This window comes from Eutrema salsugineum, unplaced genomic scaffold (genome assembly GCF_000478725.1).
Source record: "Eutrema salsugineum unplaced genomic scaffold, Eutsalg1_0 scaffold_4, whole genome shotgun sequence".
NCBI lineage: Eukaryota > Viridiplantae > Streptophyta > Magnoliopsida > Brassicales > Brassicaceae > Eutrema > Eutrema salsugineum.
Window position 1 is genome coordinate 5,608,450 of NW_006256686.1, and position 21,448 is coordinate 5,629,897.

At 34.5% G+C, this 21,448-nt stretch overlaps 3 protein-coding genes across 3 annotated transcripts; 2 read left to right on the forward strand and 1 right to left on the reverse strand.

Moving 5' to 3' along the window:
- Positions 1–2,514: 2,514 nt before the first annotated feature.
- Positions 2,515–4,920, reverse strand: LOC18013563. Its single transcript, XM_024153454.1, is given in 5 exon segments — positions 2,515–3,167; positions 3,255–3,319; positions 3,321–3,382; positions 3,461–4,368; positions 4,371–4,920. Coding segments are annotated over 5 exon segments (2,130 nt in total). The 5' UTR covers positions 4,909–4,920; the 3' UTR covers positions 2,515–2,610.
- A 7,846-nt stretch (positions 4,921–12,766) lies between these two features.
- Positions 12,767–15,684, forward strand: LOC18013558 (myrosinase). Its single transcript, XM_006418643.2, has 12 exons — positions 12,767–12,970; positions 13,087–13,147; positions 13,243–13,304; positions 13,395–13,470; positions 13,568–13,733; positions 13,858–14,113; positions 14,192–14,307; positions 14,410–14,630; positions 14,745–14,779; positions 14,871–14,985; positions 15,082–15,184; positions 15,284–15,684. The coding sequence occupies exons 1-12, from the start codon at positions 12,797–12,799 to the stop codon at positions 15,534–15,536; spliced, it is 1,638 nt and encodes a 545-aa protein (XP_006418706.1). The 5' UTR covers positions 12,767–12,796; the 3' UTR covers positions 15,537–15,684.
- A 605-nt stretch (positions 15,685–16,289) lies between these two features.
- LOC18013559 (putative F-box protein At3g17500) lies at positions 16,290–17,408 on the forward strand. The gene has a single exon (XM_024153535.1). The coding sequence runs from the start codon at positions 16,290–16,292 to the stop codon at positions 17,406–17,408; it is 1,119 nt and encodes a 372-aa protein (XP_024009303.1).
- The last annotated feature ends 4,040 nt before the right edge of the window (positions 17,409–21,448 follow it).

Genomic DNA, 21,448 nt, shown 5'->3' on the forward strand with positions numbered 1-21,448 from the left:
AATGTCTCAAGAATCTAGTAAACAAAAAACAGAGACAGCAGAACAGAATACACAAAGATTGTGCCATTAAACGTAGAGTGATGGGAATTCTGAATACTGGAGAATTCGAGCTTCGCGAAACAAACGATTATAATCCATCCAACCCATAAATTGTGTGCGCCTCTTAAGGTGTAAACCTTGACATGCCAAAATTGTAATAATCTTTTAGAAGAACATCAAACTATATATGTAAGTGAATAATAACGAAATACAAATGCAAGTAATCATGAAGAAAAGAAAGTCGTGGAGCCAACTTACTTTTAAGGAACAATCACGTTGTAATAAAAAAATAGGAATATGGACTTATGCTTACCCTTCAGGTTCACGATCAGGTTGAGGCAGGTGGAAGCTCAAAACGGGAACATCTGAATTAAAGAGAGAGAAAATTCAGACAAATTACTTGAAGCTTTGTAATTCAAACGATGCATCATTCAACTCGACTTTGCAATATCAGCGATGCATCTTAAAATCATAACCGCGAAGTATAGAATTAGAATTTTTTTAATACAAAACGATGCATCTCTAAAAAATATAAGTGATACATCATAAGTTGTCTAATTGTATAAAAAGTTAATCGAATGAATATGACAACAGAACAAATCGATAAGTCTACCTCTTGACATGTTGTCCATTGTATAAACCACCAACGAAGATAACCTAATCAAATCAGCATGGTGGAAGGTATATATCAATATAAGACTATAAACTTGAATTAAAAGAAACAAATTCAAACATAAAACAGTGAAAAGAACATAACTTAACGAAATATGTGCTCATCATGAAGATTGCTTTAAGAAAAAACAATAAAGAAGCTCAGATCAATTTATATTTACGAACAATAACTGATTAATCCAAAACATTTACGAACACGAATATATAAAAGATGTTTAGGAAAAATAAAGAAGATGAACACTATACGAGCATATATAGAGTAGAATAGATGCTTTAAGGTTTAGAGTTTTTATGTTAGTGACTCATTTAACAGATTTGGTGGCTATGATCGAGATAAAACTGCTGGTTCATTAATAAATTTAATGATTTATAATCGATGAAAAAAGCCGTATCACACATATTGACACGTAGGATTAATGATCGTTTTATCAGAATTAATTAAAAAGATATATATATATATATATTTTTTAATAATGATACATCAACGAATTGCTTTGGAATTTTTGACTTTGTAATAATAGTATAGCTATGAAAATCACAAAGGAGTTGATGAAGACACGTCACGAAGTCTTGAGGGAGACGTGGCGTGTTTGAATCGGAGGGTCCACATTGAGATTTTTCAGTTATGCTTTGCTAATTACAGCTGTGCTGCCTGTGCAACCAATTTCTTGCGGCTCCTTTTCCTTTCTTTCCACATTTACTCGACTATGCAACAATTTCGTATTTGTTTTTGTAAAATTTTGTTTATTTGTTTACTAACAACCGATAACAAGTAAATTAATATATTTCCATGGATGCAAATGAAAGCTATATTTTTCAAGTAATGATCCTTTCTGTTTTCTGTTCCTTTCGAATATATAGCAAATAAATCTCATTTTGTATGGATCATGAGAACGTCATGATTTATGTATATTTAAAAAACGGAGCTTGTTGTATCTTTCACCAATTGCCAAAGTATATGATCTTAATGCTCCATAAGATTTATTATGATATAGAAAATAAAACATTTAAAGAAAGTTTGTAATATTTGAACACAAGAACCTTGTGTAACATGCGTTAAAATAATACCATAAAACCAAAGCTACACCAAAGCTGATTAATATCGAACCGGGGGTAAGCAAGCCCTTTGGCGCCAAATTTGTTAACTTTGTTCATGACACCGGAATAGAAATCCGTTGTTTTGTTGTTGTTGTTGTTGTTAAAGTCGTTGTTTTTATTACTAGGAAATAAATAAGAGTATTGATGTTTTCACATTTGTTGCATGATTATATTTATATATGTTGTGAGTTGATATTTTCTTTTTCCAAATTATCCTACCATCCACATGAGAGTGCAATGGAGCACCTATATAACACCATATATGGATGATGACTTAATACGCAGTAGAATAGTATATTTGTAGAATGTTTTTGAACATCAATAGCAAATAAAAACTATGTTTTTAGGGATTTCTTTATATCTCAAAATGTCATAATTTAACAAATATATTTCTACATTTCTCAAATCGAAGATTTTGTAGAATAATATATATTTTGTTTTTTTTCGACAGAATAATATATATATTTTGTGATAAAAAGAAACACTTTTGGTCAGACATGACATACAAAAGAACATTTTAAAAGTTTTGTCAAGAACCAAAATTTTACCTGAAAAAATCATAATAGCAGCTAATAGCCATCACAGTTCTTGTCCAATTCTTTTCTCTAGCAGCAATCTGCTTGCAAACTTTCATTTCATGGCCGAGACTTGGTCAATCCATATTGACCCTTTCTTGTTTGTTGCTAAAATTTTGAATAAGGCTACAATTATATAAATACTTTGGTATTTAATTGGTTACAAAGAATTTAAATAAACAAAAATACAAAAAGAGGAAAAATATTTGTATTGGTGGCTCAAGAGTCAAGAGACAATTTCTTGGATCAAACCAGACAAGATAAGTTTCTCTAAGTCAACTACAGCTTGATAAGTTTCATCAATCTGAAACTCACTTCTCCAACCCAAATCCCAAACTCCACTTGTCATCTCTGTCTTCTTACTCTTTAAATCCTTCTCCAACACCATGTGAATGCCCTCTTTAACAAAGCTGCTCTGTTCTAAAAACGTGTCTCTATAACTACTCAGGGACTCAAGCCCATCACATACTTCCGTTAACAAATCATCAACGTGCACAGAGCTTCTTAGGGGACAAGTTGGTTCCGTAATGAGAAGAAGGCTTCTGCGTCTGGCTACTTCTTTGGCAAAGTCTAGTGCATGTCTTTGGTCTGAGATTACAATGCTGTCACTATTTCGAAAGGTTGATTCTTGGCTTCTTTTGCTATTACTGTCCAAATTGAATAGATTCTCTGCGTAGCTGATGAAATCTTGGGAGCTAGATAGGAAAGCTTTAAGAGGGATTTGGCAGGTTTCTTGCTGAACTGTGGCAGCACAAGAAGTAACTTCTCCGTTGTCGCAATGGGCTTTACAAGAACAAAAGTAACAGGAGATGCTTTAAAGAAACAAACTTTGAAAACATCCTGAAAGGTTAATAACTTTGTGTTACTAACCTTGAATGTTAAGATCTGAAGAAGTGGTTTCCTCTGCAGAAAGTTGGTTTATTGATCGATTGGATAATCGAGCATGCCGTGCGTATCTCTGAAGCGAGTCATGTCTCGTGATGCAGTTTCTTCTTGGCCTATATGAGAAACAGAGTTACTGAAAGTTCTACAATTTATAAAACTATGCATTGAGGCAGTGAGAAAGATTTGCTCACATTTGTTCTATTAGCCTCACTAGACTTCTTTTCCCGACCACTACTACTAGAGCTGGAGCTCAACCTGGAACGTCGAGTTTTGTTTCTTGACATGTCTGAAGGACTGTTCGGTTTCTTGTGCGTTGCAGGATTATTCGGTGGCTTAAGAGCTCGGTCATGAGGTCTATATCTATCTTTACCTTCACCAGTATCCTCCTTCTTGACAAGAACCTTTTTATTAGTTTCAACTGGTTTTCGATCTCTTGTTACAGCTTTGGCATTGGTAGGAGACATAAGCTTGATCACCTTAGCTTCATTCTCTTCTACTTTGCGCAACATTTCTTTCGGTTCTCTGTCTTTCTTAGTCAGACTTGACGGTAATTTCATTTTGTTGCTGCTCTTGGCTTGATGATCTTTCCTCTGGTTAATCATTCTTGGATGAACCTCACCTTGCATTCTCGGTTTCTTGGGTAAAACCGGCCTTTTGTTACCCGGTTTTTCTTCCATTTCCGGTTGTACAACACGCATAGGTCTAATGAGTACTATAGTTGAAGGATTCTCACTCGGAATCTCTTGTAAAACAGCTTCTCTTGTAGAGTTGCATCTCACAGTTTCAGGACTCTCTTTGATCTTCTTCTTCAGCTGCTCTTGTCTTGGCTTATCAATATGATTCACGACACATTTGCTCGGTTCTTGAGTAGATACATCCAAACCCATAAGCCTAGCAATCAAACTTGGAGCTCTCCTTGTAACATCAGACGACGCAGATGACTTTGTAGAGCCAGAAACCATAGAAGATTGGCTCGAGCTCGTTGATGAAGACGCAGCTCCAGAAGAGGAAGCAAAATCACTTCTAGAAACCCGAGTTTTAGTCCCTGTAGTTGTTGTTTGTGGAAGAAGATTCTGTCTAAGAAAGCTCTCTTTAATAACTTTCTTAGCTCTTCATAACAATCTCTTGATGCTACATTCTCTTGACTCATCATACGTTTCTCAATCCTCTCTCCAAATCTATCAGACATCGATCTCTGAAACCGTAAATCTTTACTAATCCTCGGTTTCTGCTTAATATCACCATCTTCTTGTATACTAGTAAGCATAGCTAAAGACTCTTCCAAGTCAAGTGCTCCTCGTAACAAACCTTTAGCTATATCCTCAGGCCTCATAGTCTCATAACTCAAACCTTTAGACCATGACTCAATTGCAACGTTAAGTTTCTGAATTCCTTTAGATACTCTCAAGAGCTGCAATGAAGAAGGAGGAGGAGGAGCTTCCTCTGTGCTCTTCCTTGGCGCAATTTCGGATTTATCTTTTGATTTTGAAGGATTGTCAAATCTTTGGTTACTACTACAAATGCTGCTACTACGGATCTTACTTTGTTTCTTGATTGCTCCACATTCCACAACTCCTCTTGGATCATCACACATTATGAATGATCTGTAAACTCCTGATCTCAGTTTCCCTTCAGGCATTGTTTTTTTTTTTTTTTTCTGAAACAAAAATTTACAAGAATTGAGTCAAAACTCTAATGACCCATTTTAGATCTCAGACATTGATTCATAAACATTGCAAGATCTTCAAGAAAGATTAAACCCTAGTGTCTGAATTTTTCGATCTGGTTTCAAGATTGAAGCAGAGAGGGGTTTGAAGAAAAAAACATGCTTTCTTGTTTTAATACAAAGATAGAAAAAAAGCAATTTTTAAAAATTCTCATAGCATAGCATTACAGACACAAAAATGCCATGTAAAAATCTGGAAACACTTACCAAAATTGAAGCTTTGTGCCCAATTTCTCTTCCTCTGAACCAAAATTTGACAACTTTTATCAAGAATTCCCAAGAAAAGTCTGTAAAATTACTTGGGGGGAAATGTAAAACTCAAATGAAGAGAGATTCAGATCAAACACAAGGAATAGTCTTTATCTTGCACCGCCTGCAAGTGACAAGAAGAGAGAGAGAGAGAGAGAGAGAGAGAGAGAGAGCGAGAGAGAGAGAGAGAGAGAGAGAGAGAGAGAGAGAGCGAGAGAGAGAGAGAGAGAGAGAGAGAGAGAGAGAGAGTTAAGCAAGCGAGTCAAACTCAAGATCCAGTTTTTGACTTCGTCGAGGTTTCGTGAGCTTACACGATAGGATCCTCTGGGGACAAGCGGATTCAATGTTTCTGCAGAGAAATTGTCTTAATGAATTGAAATCTAAAGAACATTGAATTATCTTCTTTCTTATTTTTTTTTTCTTTTCTCTTTTTTTTTCACTACATTAAGAGATAGGAAGATGAAGCGAAGGTCCACGTCATTAGAAGTTTGATGTTATGGTTTCAAAAAGAGACAAAACTACCTTCCGTTATTCTATAACTAATCTAGCTTTTCTCATTATTCGTTTGTTTATTTATTTAATCATGAGTTTTTTTTTTGTCGGCAAAATTTAATCATGACTACTTAATCTCTTATTTTCGTACCAAATTCGGATTGTTTATTTAGTTTTATAAAATTACAGTGTTATTTAATTGCTGGCAAGAGAATCAAATGTGAGTTGAAAAAATCATTAGATGAAGAGAATATTCTCTCTAAAAAATGAACTAGTTATATATTTATGTGAATAACTCGTGTTGGTTTTTATTTATTTAACAGCTGCAAACGGACATATATAGAGTAACAATTAACGAATAAATATTATCAGACTATTTACATATATTCGCAGTTTGATTTTCAATCGGTGATCCGTGGAACGTTAATGGAATTAAACGGCTAGCTGAGCTAAATTTATTTTACAGAATAAATAGTTAAAAAAAAGTTGGAGGATAAATACAAGAAATGCAAACAAGTAAACAACAAAAGACATTGGATCTCTTTAGTAAATAATTGGGTGTGTAATCAAATATTCCCCATTTTGGAGAATCCCATTTCAATGACACTTTTTGTCTAGTTTCTCTAAAATTGTGCACATGATTAGGTTTAACATTTATTGAAGAATATCACCATTCTTTATCATTTATGATGCAACGACTTCTCAATATATATAGTTAATTCGATTGGTTTTGACTAGCGGTAGGATGCAACGTAAGTCTACCCCCAGAAGTAACGATTTCACTCATGAACATGAGTTTATAATTAACTACGGAGTTAAATTTACTTAAAAATCCACTCAGTTATTCTTTTTACTTTTTTTTTTTTTTGAATATCGGTTTCTATTCATTTAGCCGGTTTACAGTGGGATAATAAGCAAGAGTCCCTGAGTGACTGTTTTGCGATTGCATCTGTAAACAAATTGGCTGAGCATGGGATGTAATTGAAAAAAAAAAAAATAGGAAACAATTTGATAGAGCTTTGATTTCGTCGACGATTCCAATTTCCAAGTTTCTTTGATTTCATTATCCCGAGTGAGTGATGGAGCGGATAAGTTTTTTAGAATCGGAATTCACCTGCAGCTTTCGAAAATCCATCTCCAGATCATGTTTCAGAGCAGCTCGGCTATTTTACTATAAGCTGCATTTGCTTAACCACAATAAACTTTTAGTGGTCGATATTTGACGTTGATAAATCGATAGCATTAAATAAAGGGGAAACTTTCTAAATTCAAAAGTAAGGCAATGGAATGTAGTTTTTGAATTGTACACATTTATTATAGGGTTTACAAAAGTTGGAAACATTTTCAGAACTTGCACTGAGTATGAACCGTGACAAGAAATGGCAAACATTTCAATTTTGAATATTAATATTACCACAAGACTGTTATATTTTGCTTCCTCTTTTAGCTCTAATTGTTACCAGGAAGATGTGTAAGAAGAGCAAAAATCTTGAGAAATGTGTTAGAATCTCACATCAGAAGTTTAAAGGGATAATTTGGACCTCTCCACTTATCATCAATTGGTTTTAAATTGAAAGTCCTAAAAACTTAATATGGTATTAGAACCTCATTTGTTGACCCAATAAAGGTGGTCCAAAAAATGTTTATTATCAGTCTTAAAGTGAGATTCGGTTCGAAATAAACTAATAAAAGTCATCATCTCGAAAGGGCATGTTAGAATCTCACATCGCAAATTTAAAGGGACTAATACTAATATATATGGAATTTGGGCATCTCCACTTATCGCCAATTGGTTTTTAATTGGAAACCCAAAAAACTTAACAAAATGCTTAGAAAATGTTATGTACTCCTATTCCTAATTAAAAAAGTTATCAGTAGTCATAATTTATAAATTTCAAAAGGATTGATTTAAAATTTGAAATAAGGTTAAGTGATCATGTATTTGATACAGTCACATGGTTCTTGCAATAATGACCGCTTTTGTGGCGGCAATAAATGCCTAAACCCCTCTTTGGTTACTTTGGGTGCAAGCGTGAAATTATTGAAAGATTTTATTTTATTTTCTTATATAGTAAAGTTGAATAAAGACCATTCATGTGCAGTGTTAGCTTAGATTCACATTGCCTATTGAAAAATCTTATGGTACAAAATCGTAACATATTCTCAGCTGCATTTAATCAATATGATGCATCATGATTTTTTACCTTATGGAGTACAAGAAGTTCTCGACAAAGAAAAAAAAAAGTACGAAAAAATTTGACATGCACAAGTAAAAAAGTAAAAAAGCGTATCTATCATCTAAAAACATGGACATTAGTGAATCCTTAAAAGAGGTTCATAGCATTTAAATATTGTTAATTTGTGGATATATGAACAGTGAAGAAATTGAGCTTGTTTTGGTTTTCATTAGTGAACCTCAATTATAAGTTTTTAGGAATAAAATAATAATTTTAAAAAAAATTTCATTTTTTTTTGTCTTAAATTTGAACTTCTATTTCTTATAAATTTTTTTTTTTTAATTCATTACAGGAAATTAAAATATAGATAAAAATACTGCTGTTTACTATAAATTTTTTTTTTAGAGAGAATCTATTATGGTGTTGATTGGTTCACCCGCTATCACCCGCAAACGTAGCGTTTGCGGTTGGTAACGGTTAGTGGCGTTTTATCACAATCATAAAAATCACTGCAAACCGCTCTGTATCGTTTTATACCGTTGAAATCTAAAAGTTGCTTCTCGCTAGCGTTTGTGGTTGCGGACGATAGTAATTGGATAAAAAATAAAAAATAAATAAAATCACGCTAGAAAAAAAATAAAAGATCACATTAAAACAATTATAAAACCCTAACCCTACTAATCTTCTCCTATATATAAACTCTAACCTCTCACTTTTTCTATCAAGTTATAGTTTCTAATCATGGCTTTTATATCAGTTGAAGAAAATTAAGATACAAGCATAAGTGCCATAATACTTTGGTTTAATTCATTTATATTAATTGTTCTGTTTCCACTTTTAAAGTAAGAAATTATAAATATGTATCTTATTAATGACAAAATTAGTTTATTATAATTTTTTTTTTTGTTTTCCAGAAAATTACATGATCAAACGAGATGACATGTGCGTTATTTCAACGGATAATTGTGAAAAAACAAACTCAAAACAAATATCCTAGATTTTTAAGTGCACTCCAGGAAGAACGTATTTTGAAAAATACTAATGGGCAATTTGGAGTTGGGATCGTGCAAAAATCAATTAGATCAATTGAAGAAATTTTACATCATGCATAAGAAAGATCCAGAAGATCTATGTATTGGAGCAAATTTTCCAGTCTATTATATTACTAGACATAATTTTGGGTGATGTTCCCAATAATTGAAATAAAAAATATTATTATAAAATTTAATAGTTTTTAAAATAATTATTTAGTATTTATTTATAATTTTTATTAATTATTTTGAACTAGTGATTTTGATTTTAATAATAATAATATAGTTTTCTGTTTTTTGTTTTTATAATATATGATGTTTATTTTGGTAATTTTCAGTTTAACCACTAAAACAACCGTTGGTTTGCCAGTCAAAAATTTCCCGCAAACGGATCCACTTTAAAAAATTGAACCAATCGTGCAAACCACTGAATAACGCTAAAAATCGCAATTGTCCGCTTCCACAAACTTCCGCACTCGCAACCGCAACCGCTGCGTTTAAACCAGTCAAGCCCTATGGGTCTGCGTAGAAATGCAGAATATATACCATCACCATATGATATTTGATTTTTTCCACAAAGCAGAGTTACAATATGCGAGAAAGATTTATAAGACGTAGAGCAACCAAATAAAAAAATCAAGACGTTACAGAAAATTAAATATCATGATATAGTTATTTGTATGATATGATTTAAGGCGGTGGCTATTTCTGATTAGATGTGAGCGTGCTTCTCTTGGTGGAAGCTGGTAAGACTCTCTGTGTCGTTCCTTTGTTCAGAGTTCTGTTTGGCGCGGTGTTGGCTCGGTTTTCTCTTGGTTAGATCCCGTCGGTGGTGTTTTGCTCAAGGTGGTGGCTATTTCTGGTTAATCTGAGTGTGCTTCTCTTGGTGGAAGCTGGTAAGACCCTCTGTGTCGTTCCTTTGTTCAGAGCTCTGTTCGGCGCGTATCTGGCTTGGTTTTCTTCAAGTCTTTGCCTCTGGTGGCTCCTTGTCTCATCGCTGATGGGTTTGCTTTGCCTGTTTCTCTCGGTTTGGTGTAAGTGTTTCCCTGGTGTTGTTTGATTAAGATTGCTTGGAGTAATGTTTTGTGTCTTGTATATCTTGCTTTTGGAGGAGCTAGTAAGGCTGATGAACTGTGAGGTTGCTCGGTTCTGTGCTGCTGACATCGGGGTAGTATCTTGGCAGAGTAAGCGAGTGCATCTGGTTCTGATAGTTAGTGTAGTCCTGTCTTTATTCCGAATCTTTGTTCGTTAGTTGAGCGTCGAACTGTATATTGAGGACTTTTTCCGTTCGGGCCTCCTCCGACTTCTTAGAGGAAATGTTTTTTTTTCAGGCTAGTGGATGAAAGAGCTTCTGATTTGCGAGATGGACGTTTCCGATCTTTTCTTCCGTGATTTTCCATCCGACCCTATCTTAGTCTCATATTTCCTTCGGGTTTTCAGTCTCCGTATCGCTACTCGATTCCTGTTGCTCCTGAGCTTCGGTTTCGGCAAAGTACCGATTAAATTTGCTTCCATGTTTTTTTATTCTTTTTTTGTCATGGGACCAAAAATCTTAGGTCGATCGATTGTTAACTTAATTTGTAACACTTAAACATTTTATTTTAATGAATATATACAATTTAGCCAAAAAAATGATATGATTTAAAATAATTGATACGAAGAACACATATTATGTGGAAGATGGAAGCAAAAAAGTTAGGTAAAGGATCCACTTTCCCATGAGGAAATGCTTATAATAAAAAAAAACTCTAATAAAAAAAAACCCAGAAAAACTTAGAAACAGAGAGATTCAACCCAGAAAAACCCAGAAAAACTCTAATAAAAAAAAATCCAGAAAAACCCAGAAAAACTCAGAAACATAGGCCAAAAGATTTAAAAAATAAATGAAAAAGCTTTTTTCTTATCAACCCGTATTTTTTAATTCTGATTAAATTTGGTCTGTTTGGGTTGTGTTTATGACATACCGATATACTTCATCCAAAAAATATATTATCATAAATCATAAAAATAATTAATCACAGTGATAACAAACGGAAACTATGTTTTGTGAATACTTTTTATAGTAATTTATCAAAATATTTTTTAAAAGAAAATCCTTTAATTAATCAAAATATAAACTGAGTACAACTTTAAGTTTAAATAATTTATTTATAATAAAATTCTAAAAATTTTAAATGTAGAAATCTAGAATAATCGTAATTAATTATATAAAAAGATAAAAATATGATATATTCCAAATATTTCGCTGCATTCGCCGGTCAGAAAAGATTCATCTTCGAATCTTGCAACTGTGCTGCATCAACAACTAAGCGAGAAGTCACAACGACAAGTCATAGAGACTAATCGCACGACAATGAAACAGATAACAAATCTAATTACAGTCGCTAGTTGGATTCGCTGGCAACGAGTCTTATTTACACCCGTCACCCGTTAAAAAACAAAAAATCCTCATTTTTTTGGGCTGTTGCCAACAAAATATGGGCTTCACTCCACAAATCCTCTAAGGTTGACGTTCATAGTCTTGGCTCAATTTATATAGATCAACAAAATTAAAAAAAAAACTTTTTATTAAAAAAAAAATAATCATACGAATTTGGGATAAAACGTAAATCAAAACCACAACTTAATATAAACTGAAAGCAGAGCCTTATTAAAAAAACCACACAAATAGTAGCATGGAACTATGGAAATAACACCACCTTGTCATCAGATCACCGGGGTTTTAGTCTAAGGAGTAGCGAAGAGATATGATTGGAATGTGTATGGTTTTGTTGATGATCATACGAGTGAGAAGTGGAATGGTGAGTAATGGATTTGATTATGCATGCCGCATGCGTCCATTTTCTTTCTTCCCAAATGAAATAAAGCTTTCGTTTAAAACTACAGCCTACTGAGGATAATGTCAATAGGATTGTATTTGATTCATAATTTCTTTTTAATTTCAGCCAAACATTATAAGAGACGAAACAAGCAAAGAAAAGATGATCGCCAGTCTCGTCTGGCTCGCCATAGAGCAAGCAAGCTTGGGTGATGCCACATGGCGCACATCCTATGTATTAGGACCAGTAGCAAACCTGTGTCCTTTTTTTTTATATATCGCTAACCAAATAACAAAGTTGGTTGGTTTTCGTTTTCTTTAGTCTTTTGGAAACTCTGGTTTCATGTGATAAAGCATCGAACGGCAAAATCAATAAAGAAATGTTGTGATTGTTAGCGGTGAGGCTCGTGATGAGTGTGGCCTTGGATTAATATTGTAATTATTTTTTTCTTCTTCACCAACGCATGGTTACACTAGATTGAACACTTGATCATATATCTATAGAACTTTTCTATGACTTTATAAGGCATCAATTATAACTACAATAAGTCCAACTTAAGAGGGTTTGAACATCATCTACTACAAGGAACCTTGATATATACTAGTTTTGCGCGAACCTTCAATATATGCGCAGTGCATCAGTATCGACGATTAATTGAAGATGTGCCGTATTCCTATAAGTCGTGTTAGGAACACCTAATACATGTGCTTAAAAAAAGTATTTGCATTAGATAACAATAGAAATAATGATAACAAGACAATGACAATATGATTTTTTTTTTTCTCCAAAAAGTAAGACAAGTTAAAATTACATTTCCATTGGTGGAAGAGAAAGCCACTTTAACAAACAAAACAATAAATATAACTAATATCGGTGAACACACACGGGATTCATCTGACCTAAACCTCTCCCAAATTATCAAGACACTAAGACTAGAAATGCATACGTACACTCTTCTTAGAAGAGGCTATATAAACCCTAGATTGGTACAAGGTTCAACACAACACAACACACATACATCTACAGATTAACCATGAAGCTTCTTGGGCTCGCCTTGGTTTTTCTGTTAGCTGTGGCGACTTGCAAAGCTAATGAAGAAATTACTTGCGAAGAGAACTTGCCATTCACATGTAGCAACACTGATCGTTTAAACAGTAAAAGTTTCGGAAAAGACTTCATCTTCGGTGTTGCATCTTCTGCTTACCAGGCATGTAACAAATCACACATTGTGTTGGCAGACCCCAGTTTTCACGTATTATGAAAAAACCACCATTCAAAAACACTAAAAATCCAACGTTGCATGGTCGTTTATTTATATTTCAGGTCGAAGGAGGCAGAGGTCGTGGTCTTAACACTTGGGATGCATTCACTCACCGGTACCCAGGTATGTCGTTTGCATGGTTACATATATATGAGAGGAATGTTGGTGATATGTCACTATTTATACATTCATAGTAACGTATTTGTAAACACTATCAGAGAAAGCCGGACCAGATTTGGGGAATGGAGACACTACTTGTGAGTCATATACGAGATGGCAGGTTAGTTTCTCAGTATATATACTCACTGAATTATCTATCAGCTACTGAGCTACATGTGGATTGACATGCAATTGTGTACGTAAACTGCAGAAAGATATAGACGTTATGGACGAACTCAATGCTACTGGCTATAGATTTTCTTTTGCGTGGTCAAGAATCCTTCCAAGTATGTACACATTATCGAACCATGTATATATATGTTGTTGTATTCAACTATGATTGTTTGGAAGAGTAAATATACGAATATATACATGCATGAGCAGAAGGAAAGGTGAGTAGGGGAGTGAACCCAGGAGGTCTTAAATACTACCACGATCTTATAGATGGCCTCCTCGCAAAGAAGATAACGCCTTTCGTTACCTTATATCACTGGGACCTTCCTCAAACACTGCAAGATGAGTATGAAGGCTTCTTGGACCGCAGGATCATGTATGTTCTTTATGCAATGCTTCTTATGAAGAGAGATAACAAACATATATATATATATATATATAGGTCTGTCTATCTGATCAAATTGCATTGATGAAATGATTGTATAAATATGCGCATGCAGTGATGATTTTAGAGATTATGCGGATCTATGTTTCAAGGAATTTGGTGGAAAGGTAAAGAACTGGATCACTATCAACCAGCTGTACACAGTGCCTACGAGAGGCTATGCAATCGGAACAGATGCACCGGGACGATGTTCTCCTGCGGTTGATGAGAGATGTTACGGCGGAAATTCTTCTACCGAACCTTATATCGTTGCACATAACCAGCTTCTTGCTCATGCCGCGGTGGTTGATCTTTACAGGACGAAATATAAGGTTGTATAATCATCTCTAACATATTCTGATTATATAATTAGTTAATCATATCATTGTGAATATCGATCGTGTCCACAGTTCCAAGGAGGGAAGATCGGTACTGTGATGATAACTAGATGGTTTCTTCCATATGATGTGAATGACAAGGCCAGCATCGAAGCAACCGAGAGGATGAAAGAATTCTTCTTTGGCTGGTACGTATATAAATATATTCCAAACAAAAAAAATTGAACATTAAAGTATAATAATGTATCTTGTATACATGAGCTAATGTAAGAAAATACATGGATCATCAGGTTCATGGAGCCGCTAACAAAGGGTAGATATCCAGACATCATGAGGCAAATTGTGGGTAGTCGGCTTCCCAACTTCACGGAAGCAGAAGCCAGAAGTGTTGCTGGTTCATATGATTTTCTTGGTCTCAACTATTACGTCACTCAGTATGTCCAAGAAAATAAGAACACTGGCCCTCCGGAAAAACACACTGCCATGATGGACGCAGGCACAAAGCTCTCATGTACCACTCTATTGATCCCACTTAATTACAACCTTTCTATATATTTATATCATTTTAATTACAATATATATACTTTGTGAGTGACCATCCGTTATTTCATCCTTATGTGTACAGATACGAATGCATCTGGTCATATAATTGGTCCACTGGTATATATGCATGAACCACTCCCCTAATCTTTCATTCCTTTTTTTTTTTCTTCTTTAAGCAAAATAACAACTATTTGATCCCCTTTCTCAGTTTGCTGAAGACAAAATCGGTGGTAACAGCTATTATTACCCAAAAGGCATTTATTATACTATGGACCATTTCAAGACCAGATATGGTGACCCTTTAATCTATATCACCGAGAACGGTACGTACTCATCTATTTCCATCTATACATAGTACTTTTACATGTATACTGTATTTTAACATATGACTGTTCAACTCAAAATGACTGTTTAATTAGGAATTAGTACTCCTAGTGAAGAAACCCGTGAGCAAGCTGTTGCCGATTCCTCGCGGATTGATTATCTATGCAGTCATCTCTGTTTTCTCCGTAAAGTCATCAAGTGAGTGGATGCTACTATATATGATAATCATTATTTACATACATATATGATCATCACCATCAATTGTACATAGATAATGATGACTGTTCCTGTTTTCAGGGAGAAGCGTGTCAACGTGAAAGGATACTTTGCATGGGCTCTTGGTGATAACTATGAATTCTGCAAAGGCTTTACCGTTAGATTCGGACTCAGTTACGTTAACTGGACAGACCTCGATGATAGAAACCTCAAGGATTCTGGCAAATGGTTCCAGAGGTTCATTAACGTTACCACCATCAAACCTCCATCTGCCAAACAAGAATTCCTCCGCTCAAGCCTCTCCTTCCAGAACAAGAAGCTCGCAGATGCATGAAACCCTCTTTTTCCATGTCAACATGTCTCACTCTCTTATTCTACTTTGCTCCATAGATAAGGAGCTTCTTCCATCTATACTGTACTCTAAATAAAACATATTCCTAATAAAGAAATGATCAATATATTAATGAATAATTTTACTTTTAGTTACTATCCTAGGATATTTTGTCAAGCTAAGGTATTAGAGAAGAAAAACCCCAATTAACATTAACGAACCAACCTGGCAAGCTGAGTTTTGTTTATTTTTGTTAGAACCACAAAAAAAAACCCCGTAAACCGGTTAAATGTAACCGAAACATAAAGGACCGATTAACTTACACTTATTAGTTTTAAACTTGGCCAGCTCAAAAGTAATCTGAGAGAAAACTTGGCCAGCTCAGTCACGTATGTTCCGAGCTTTGAATTTTTTGGTTTTATTTCCTTATTGGTTATTCTCTGTTTTCTTGTAAAGCAGTTTTCTACATACACATTCGTTCCTTTAAAACATCAATAAGTTTCACATTTAGAAAAAAAAAAAGAGAGAATCTTCATCCCATTATTTAATATGATCCTTTCCTTTTTTTTCGATAAAGATTAATCAATATCAATTCCCGATCTAATACAAGTTACGAATATATGCTATCAAAAAAGAGAAGTCATCTCTTGAGTCTTGATTGTCTATATAAGAAGACTGGGCAGATAAAAGTGAAGGTCAAAACCCTAATTTCCAATTATTCAGCCACCTTACGCACGCTCTCTTTTTCATTGTGAGATGAAAAGAGAAACATTGAGACTGCTCGATCTTCCAAGGGACTTGGTAGAGGAGATACTCTCTAGGGTTCCAGCCACATCTCTTGGTCAACTACAATCTACTTGCAAACGATGGAAGGCTTTGTTTAAAGATCCAGTGTTCATCAAGAAGCACTTGGATAAAGCAGCAAAGCGATATTTGGTTCTAATGTTGATTGATTATAGAATTTATTCGATGAGTATCAATCTCCAAGGAATTCGCAACATTGTTGATCCAATTATAGATATTAAGCGTAGACTTAGCCTAAACGATCTCCAGCATATTTCAGAACAGGATGGTACTTCTGATTTCTTTCATTGCGATGGTTTGTTGTTACGCCGCGTTAGAGACGATAAACTGGTCGTTTGGAACCCTTGTCATGGTCAAACCAGGTGGATCCAATTCAACAGTTACAAGCCATTATCTAGGGTTGCTCTTGGATATGAAAACAGCAAATCTTGCCATAACTACAAAATCTTGAGGCTTTGGGATAATCTTGACTTCTTTCAGGATAATAAATTCCGACCGGTTCTTCGGTTTGAAATCTATGAGTTTAGCTCTGATTCATTGAGGGTTCTTGAGGAGGCCCTTCTCGACTGCCTCATACTAGGATGGAATGGCGTGTCTTTGATGGGAAATATTTACTGGGTTGTTTCAGATACAAAAGATAAATCTATATTCTTACTCAGTTTTGATTTTACAACAGAGAGATTAAGACGTCTGTGTCTTCCTTTTGGGTGCTCGAATGTTGATACTATAGCTCTCTCAGTTGTTAAAGATGAACAAATTTCAGTGTTACATCAGAGGTGTGATACTCCAGAGATTGAGATTTGGGTGACGACCAATGATAAGAATGATCACACCAAAGTCTTGTCATGGAGAAAATTCTTAGCAGTGGATATTAGCACTCATCATGATTGGATGTTTTGGTGTATCCGAAGTTTCTTCTCATCGACGTGGAGAAAAAAGTGGCCGTGTGTTATTATTCAATACACAAAGATCAGACCAGCAGGGAAATTGTATGCATTTTTGGAGAGGATAATGAATACAGAGAAATCTCTTCTGTATATACAGACAAATTACGGTGGCCATATATGTTGACTTATTTTCCAAGTTTGGCTCAAATCAGAAAGGTTGAATAATATGTACCTTGAGGCTCAAACCACGGTTTTTCCTTTCGTTGTTGTTTTTGTAGTAGACGTCGTTTGATTAATTTATGGTTTTTTTGGCTGTCGATTGATTCATTAATTGTAGTAAAGGAAGTTACATTGGTCTGGACTGAATAAGTGTAGGTGTGTGTCTTCAAGCCCTATCTATTTTTTCTTTCTTTCTTTTTTTCCTGTTTAACATTATATCAACCATTTGGAAAAGGGATGAATGATCTGTATATATATATATATATATATATACACACATAAAATTTAGATAACTTGCGACGGATATCTGACGGAAATTCAAAAGATTATATAACAGTTATAAGCAACTACTTGACAAGTTTCCGATGGAAAATTCAGTGACATTCGTTCTTTAACAAATTGAGGTTCAAATTAGTTCATTTACCATCACTCTTTCCTTTATTTTTATTCTTGGTTACTCATACTAAATTATTCTTCTCATCAGTCTAAGTTTTCATCTCTCTTATTAAAGAATAACCCTTTCTTAGTAATTAAGTTACACAAGCTTAATCTCATAAATCTTAAGTTTTAATTTTTCTCATTTTAGAATAACTCTTTCTCACTTAGGCCTCGTCCTCGGGCACAGAACACAAACTATTAGGAGATAGTCATAACCATCATCTCATTGACAAGGATAGAGATATGTTTATTCTGGATAGACTTGTCGATTTTACTTCGGAGTCTATATGTTTAGGGTCATTGATCCAAGATTCCTTCGATTGCGTCCCATCCAAATTTGATAGGCCGTACTTTGAATAGCAAACCTAAGAGGAAACAAACCTGTTGGATCATTTTGTGAAGGAGATATTTTATCAACAATATTATCCCATCCTTTAGTGAATTTTCTTCTGAGAATGCCTTGAGAGATATTCCTCTAAATTTTCGCAGAGAACTGACAATAACCGCCAAGATGTCTCAGCCCTCATTATCATTTGGAAGGGGATAACTGCTTGACGAATGACGACTAAACTTTAGCCTGAACTTGCTGCCTTTGCCACTGAGGCGGTCAATGGGATCCCATATTGCGAGCTCCTCTCAGTACTGTGATACCAATGAGTTTTCTTAACTCTTTTCTAGCTTTGAATTCGTTTGTTTTTTTTTTCTATTGGTTTTTCTATGTTTTCTTGTAAAACTTCTATGCTTCTTTTTTATTTATTTGTTTTTTTTTCTCGTAAAATTTTTTTTTGTTGGTTTTTTTTTTGTTCCTTTTTGTCAACTTATTTTATGTGAATATAGACAAACGAGTTCACGTAGGAAATTAAAATTGAAAGAGATAGTTAAAGGGGACTCGGCTCTTGATTGTCAAAACCCTAATTTCTAAGTATCCAGCCGAATTTCGCTCTATTCTTCATTGTGAGATGAAAAGAAATACATTGAGACTGCTCGATCTTCCAAGCGAGTTGGTAGAGGAGATACTCTCTAAGGCTCCAGCCACATCAAAGGGTCAACTACAATCAACTTGCAAACGATGAAATACTTTGTTTAAAGATCCGGAGTTTATCAAGAAGCACTTGGATAAAGCAGCAAAGCAATATTTGGTTCTAAAGTTGACTGATTCTAGGATTTCGAGAGTCAATCTCCATGGAATTTACAGCAACATTGTTGATCCAACTACAATGTTTAAGGGTGGACTTCGCCTAACCGATCTCCATCAAATTTCAGAACAGGTTGTTATTTCTAAAGTCTTTCATTGTGATGGTTTATTGTTATGCACCACCGGTGATGATAGACTCGTTGTTTGGAACCCTTGTAATGGCCAAACCAAGTGGATCCAACCCGGAAACTGTAAGCAGAGACAAAATTACTCTAGGGTTGCTCTTGGATACGAAAACAACAAATCTTGCCATAGCTACAAAATCTTGAGGTGTTGGGGTATATTTTTTGACTTGTCTGAGGATATCCAACCCGTTCGGTTTGAAATATATGAGTTGAGCTCTGATTCATGGAGGGTTCTTGAAGAGGTCCTTGTCGACTGCGTCATACTAAAAACTGGCGTGTCTTTGAAGGGGAATAGTTACTTGCTTGTTTTAGATAACACTAATAGGTCTATCTTCCTAGTCAGTTTTGATTTTACAACAGAGAAACTTAGACGTCTATGTCTTTCGTTTTCGAGTCGTTATGTTGATACTTTGGCTCTCTCAGTTGTTAGAGAAGAACAACTTTCAGTGTTACATCAGAGGCAACGTAAAGTAGAGATAGAGATTTGGGTGACGACCAGTGATAAGACTGATCACACCAAAGTCTTGTCGTGGAGAAAATTCTTGTTAGTGGAATTAAGCACTCGTCCTCATTAGTTGTTTCTGCATAACCTAAGTTTCTTCATCGACGAGGAGAAAAAAGTGGCCGTGTGGTTTGATGCAAGAGACGAAGACGAGACCTTCAGGAACATTGTATGCATTATTCGAGAGGATACTGAATACAGAGAGATCCCTTTTGGTGATTCACTGCCCCCATTTATATTCTCTTATGTTCCAAGTTTGGCTCAAATCCAGCAAGGTTAAATAATACCTTGAAGATCAAATCACTGATTTTCTTTCATTGTTTGTTTTTTTATACAAGTAAAGGTCATTTGATTATTTTTTGGTTTTTTGGCTGCCGATATTTTCATTAATAAATTGATCAATTGTAGTAAAAGAAGTTACATTAGATCCAAAAAAAAAACTGACAAAAAAGAGAGGTCTGGATGGAATAACTGTAGGTGCAAGTATGGAGTTAGTCATATCTGAACCAATATTATGAAAAGAGCCAAGAGGATGACGAAAGCTTTCCTCTTCTTCAAGCCCTATCTATTTTCTATTTCTTTCATTTTTCCTTTTCAAAATTATATTAACCATTTAAAAAGGGATGAATGATCTCTATATACACATAAATTTTAGCCTTGGTCTATAAGTCTTGGTCTCGTCCCCCCTCTGGTGTGTTCAAATGCAACTTTGATACTGCTTACAATCCTTCCTCCGGAGAAGCTTCAAGCGGATGGATTCTGAGGGATGAAACAGGGTGGCAAAATATTGGGGTTCGATGTTTCTAGGTGAAGCAAACTCTGCTCTGGAAGCTGAAGGAAAATCACTTTTATCTGCTCTCCAATCATCTTATATGATGAGTTTTCAACATGTCATCTTTGAAGGGGATTGCAGGAACTTAATCAAGAACTTAAATGGTGAAGATAAAGACTTTGGGATATGGAAATGAGCATTGAAATTTAGAAGTGTGGAATTCCAGTTTGTGTATCGCCAATATAATAAACCGGCCCATAGCCAAGAATCGGAATTCTCTTCCTTCTTTCTTTTCTGGTTTATCAATCCTCCTTTGTCGTTAACCCCTTTCCTTCATAATGACTATGTAACTTTAATACTTTCATAATTAATTAGTCTTTTCCTGGAAAAAAATACACATAGTTAAATATATATATATATAGATTTAAGATATTTGATGTAAAAAAAACAACTATATTTTTTTTACGGATTTCAGATGAAAACATTCCGCTTCCTTAATTTTTTTTTAACAAATTGAGAGTCAAGATTCATTTAACATCGCTCTTTCTTTTTATGTTTGTTACTTGGTTACTCATATTTATCAACTAGGTAATTTTCCCGCGCAAGGTGTTAACGGAAAATTTTATTAATTAAAACATAACCAATTGATTAAATCTGTCACTATATTTTTGTAAATTTCGAGAATGTGTTGAAAATACCAAACTGTCATCTTGCATCATTTGTGCTATTGAGATATTTGAAATTAAAACAGAGTAAACAGTATTATTCGAAAATATTTATTCTTACTAAATGTATTTTTTTATTTTTTTTTTAAAAACAGATTAGATATGTCGTCATCGTTTATATATGTAATGAACTATAAAAAAATATATTATCAAGTATGCATGAATAATACATAAATATTATAGGTTTTTTTTCTTTTTCTTTGACTTCTTTTTTTCTTTTTATTTCGACTATTCTTCTTCTTTCCAAA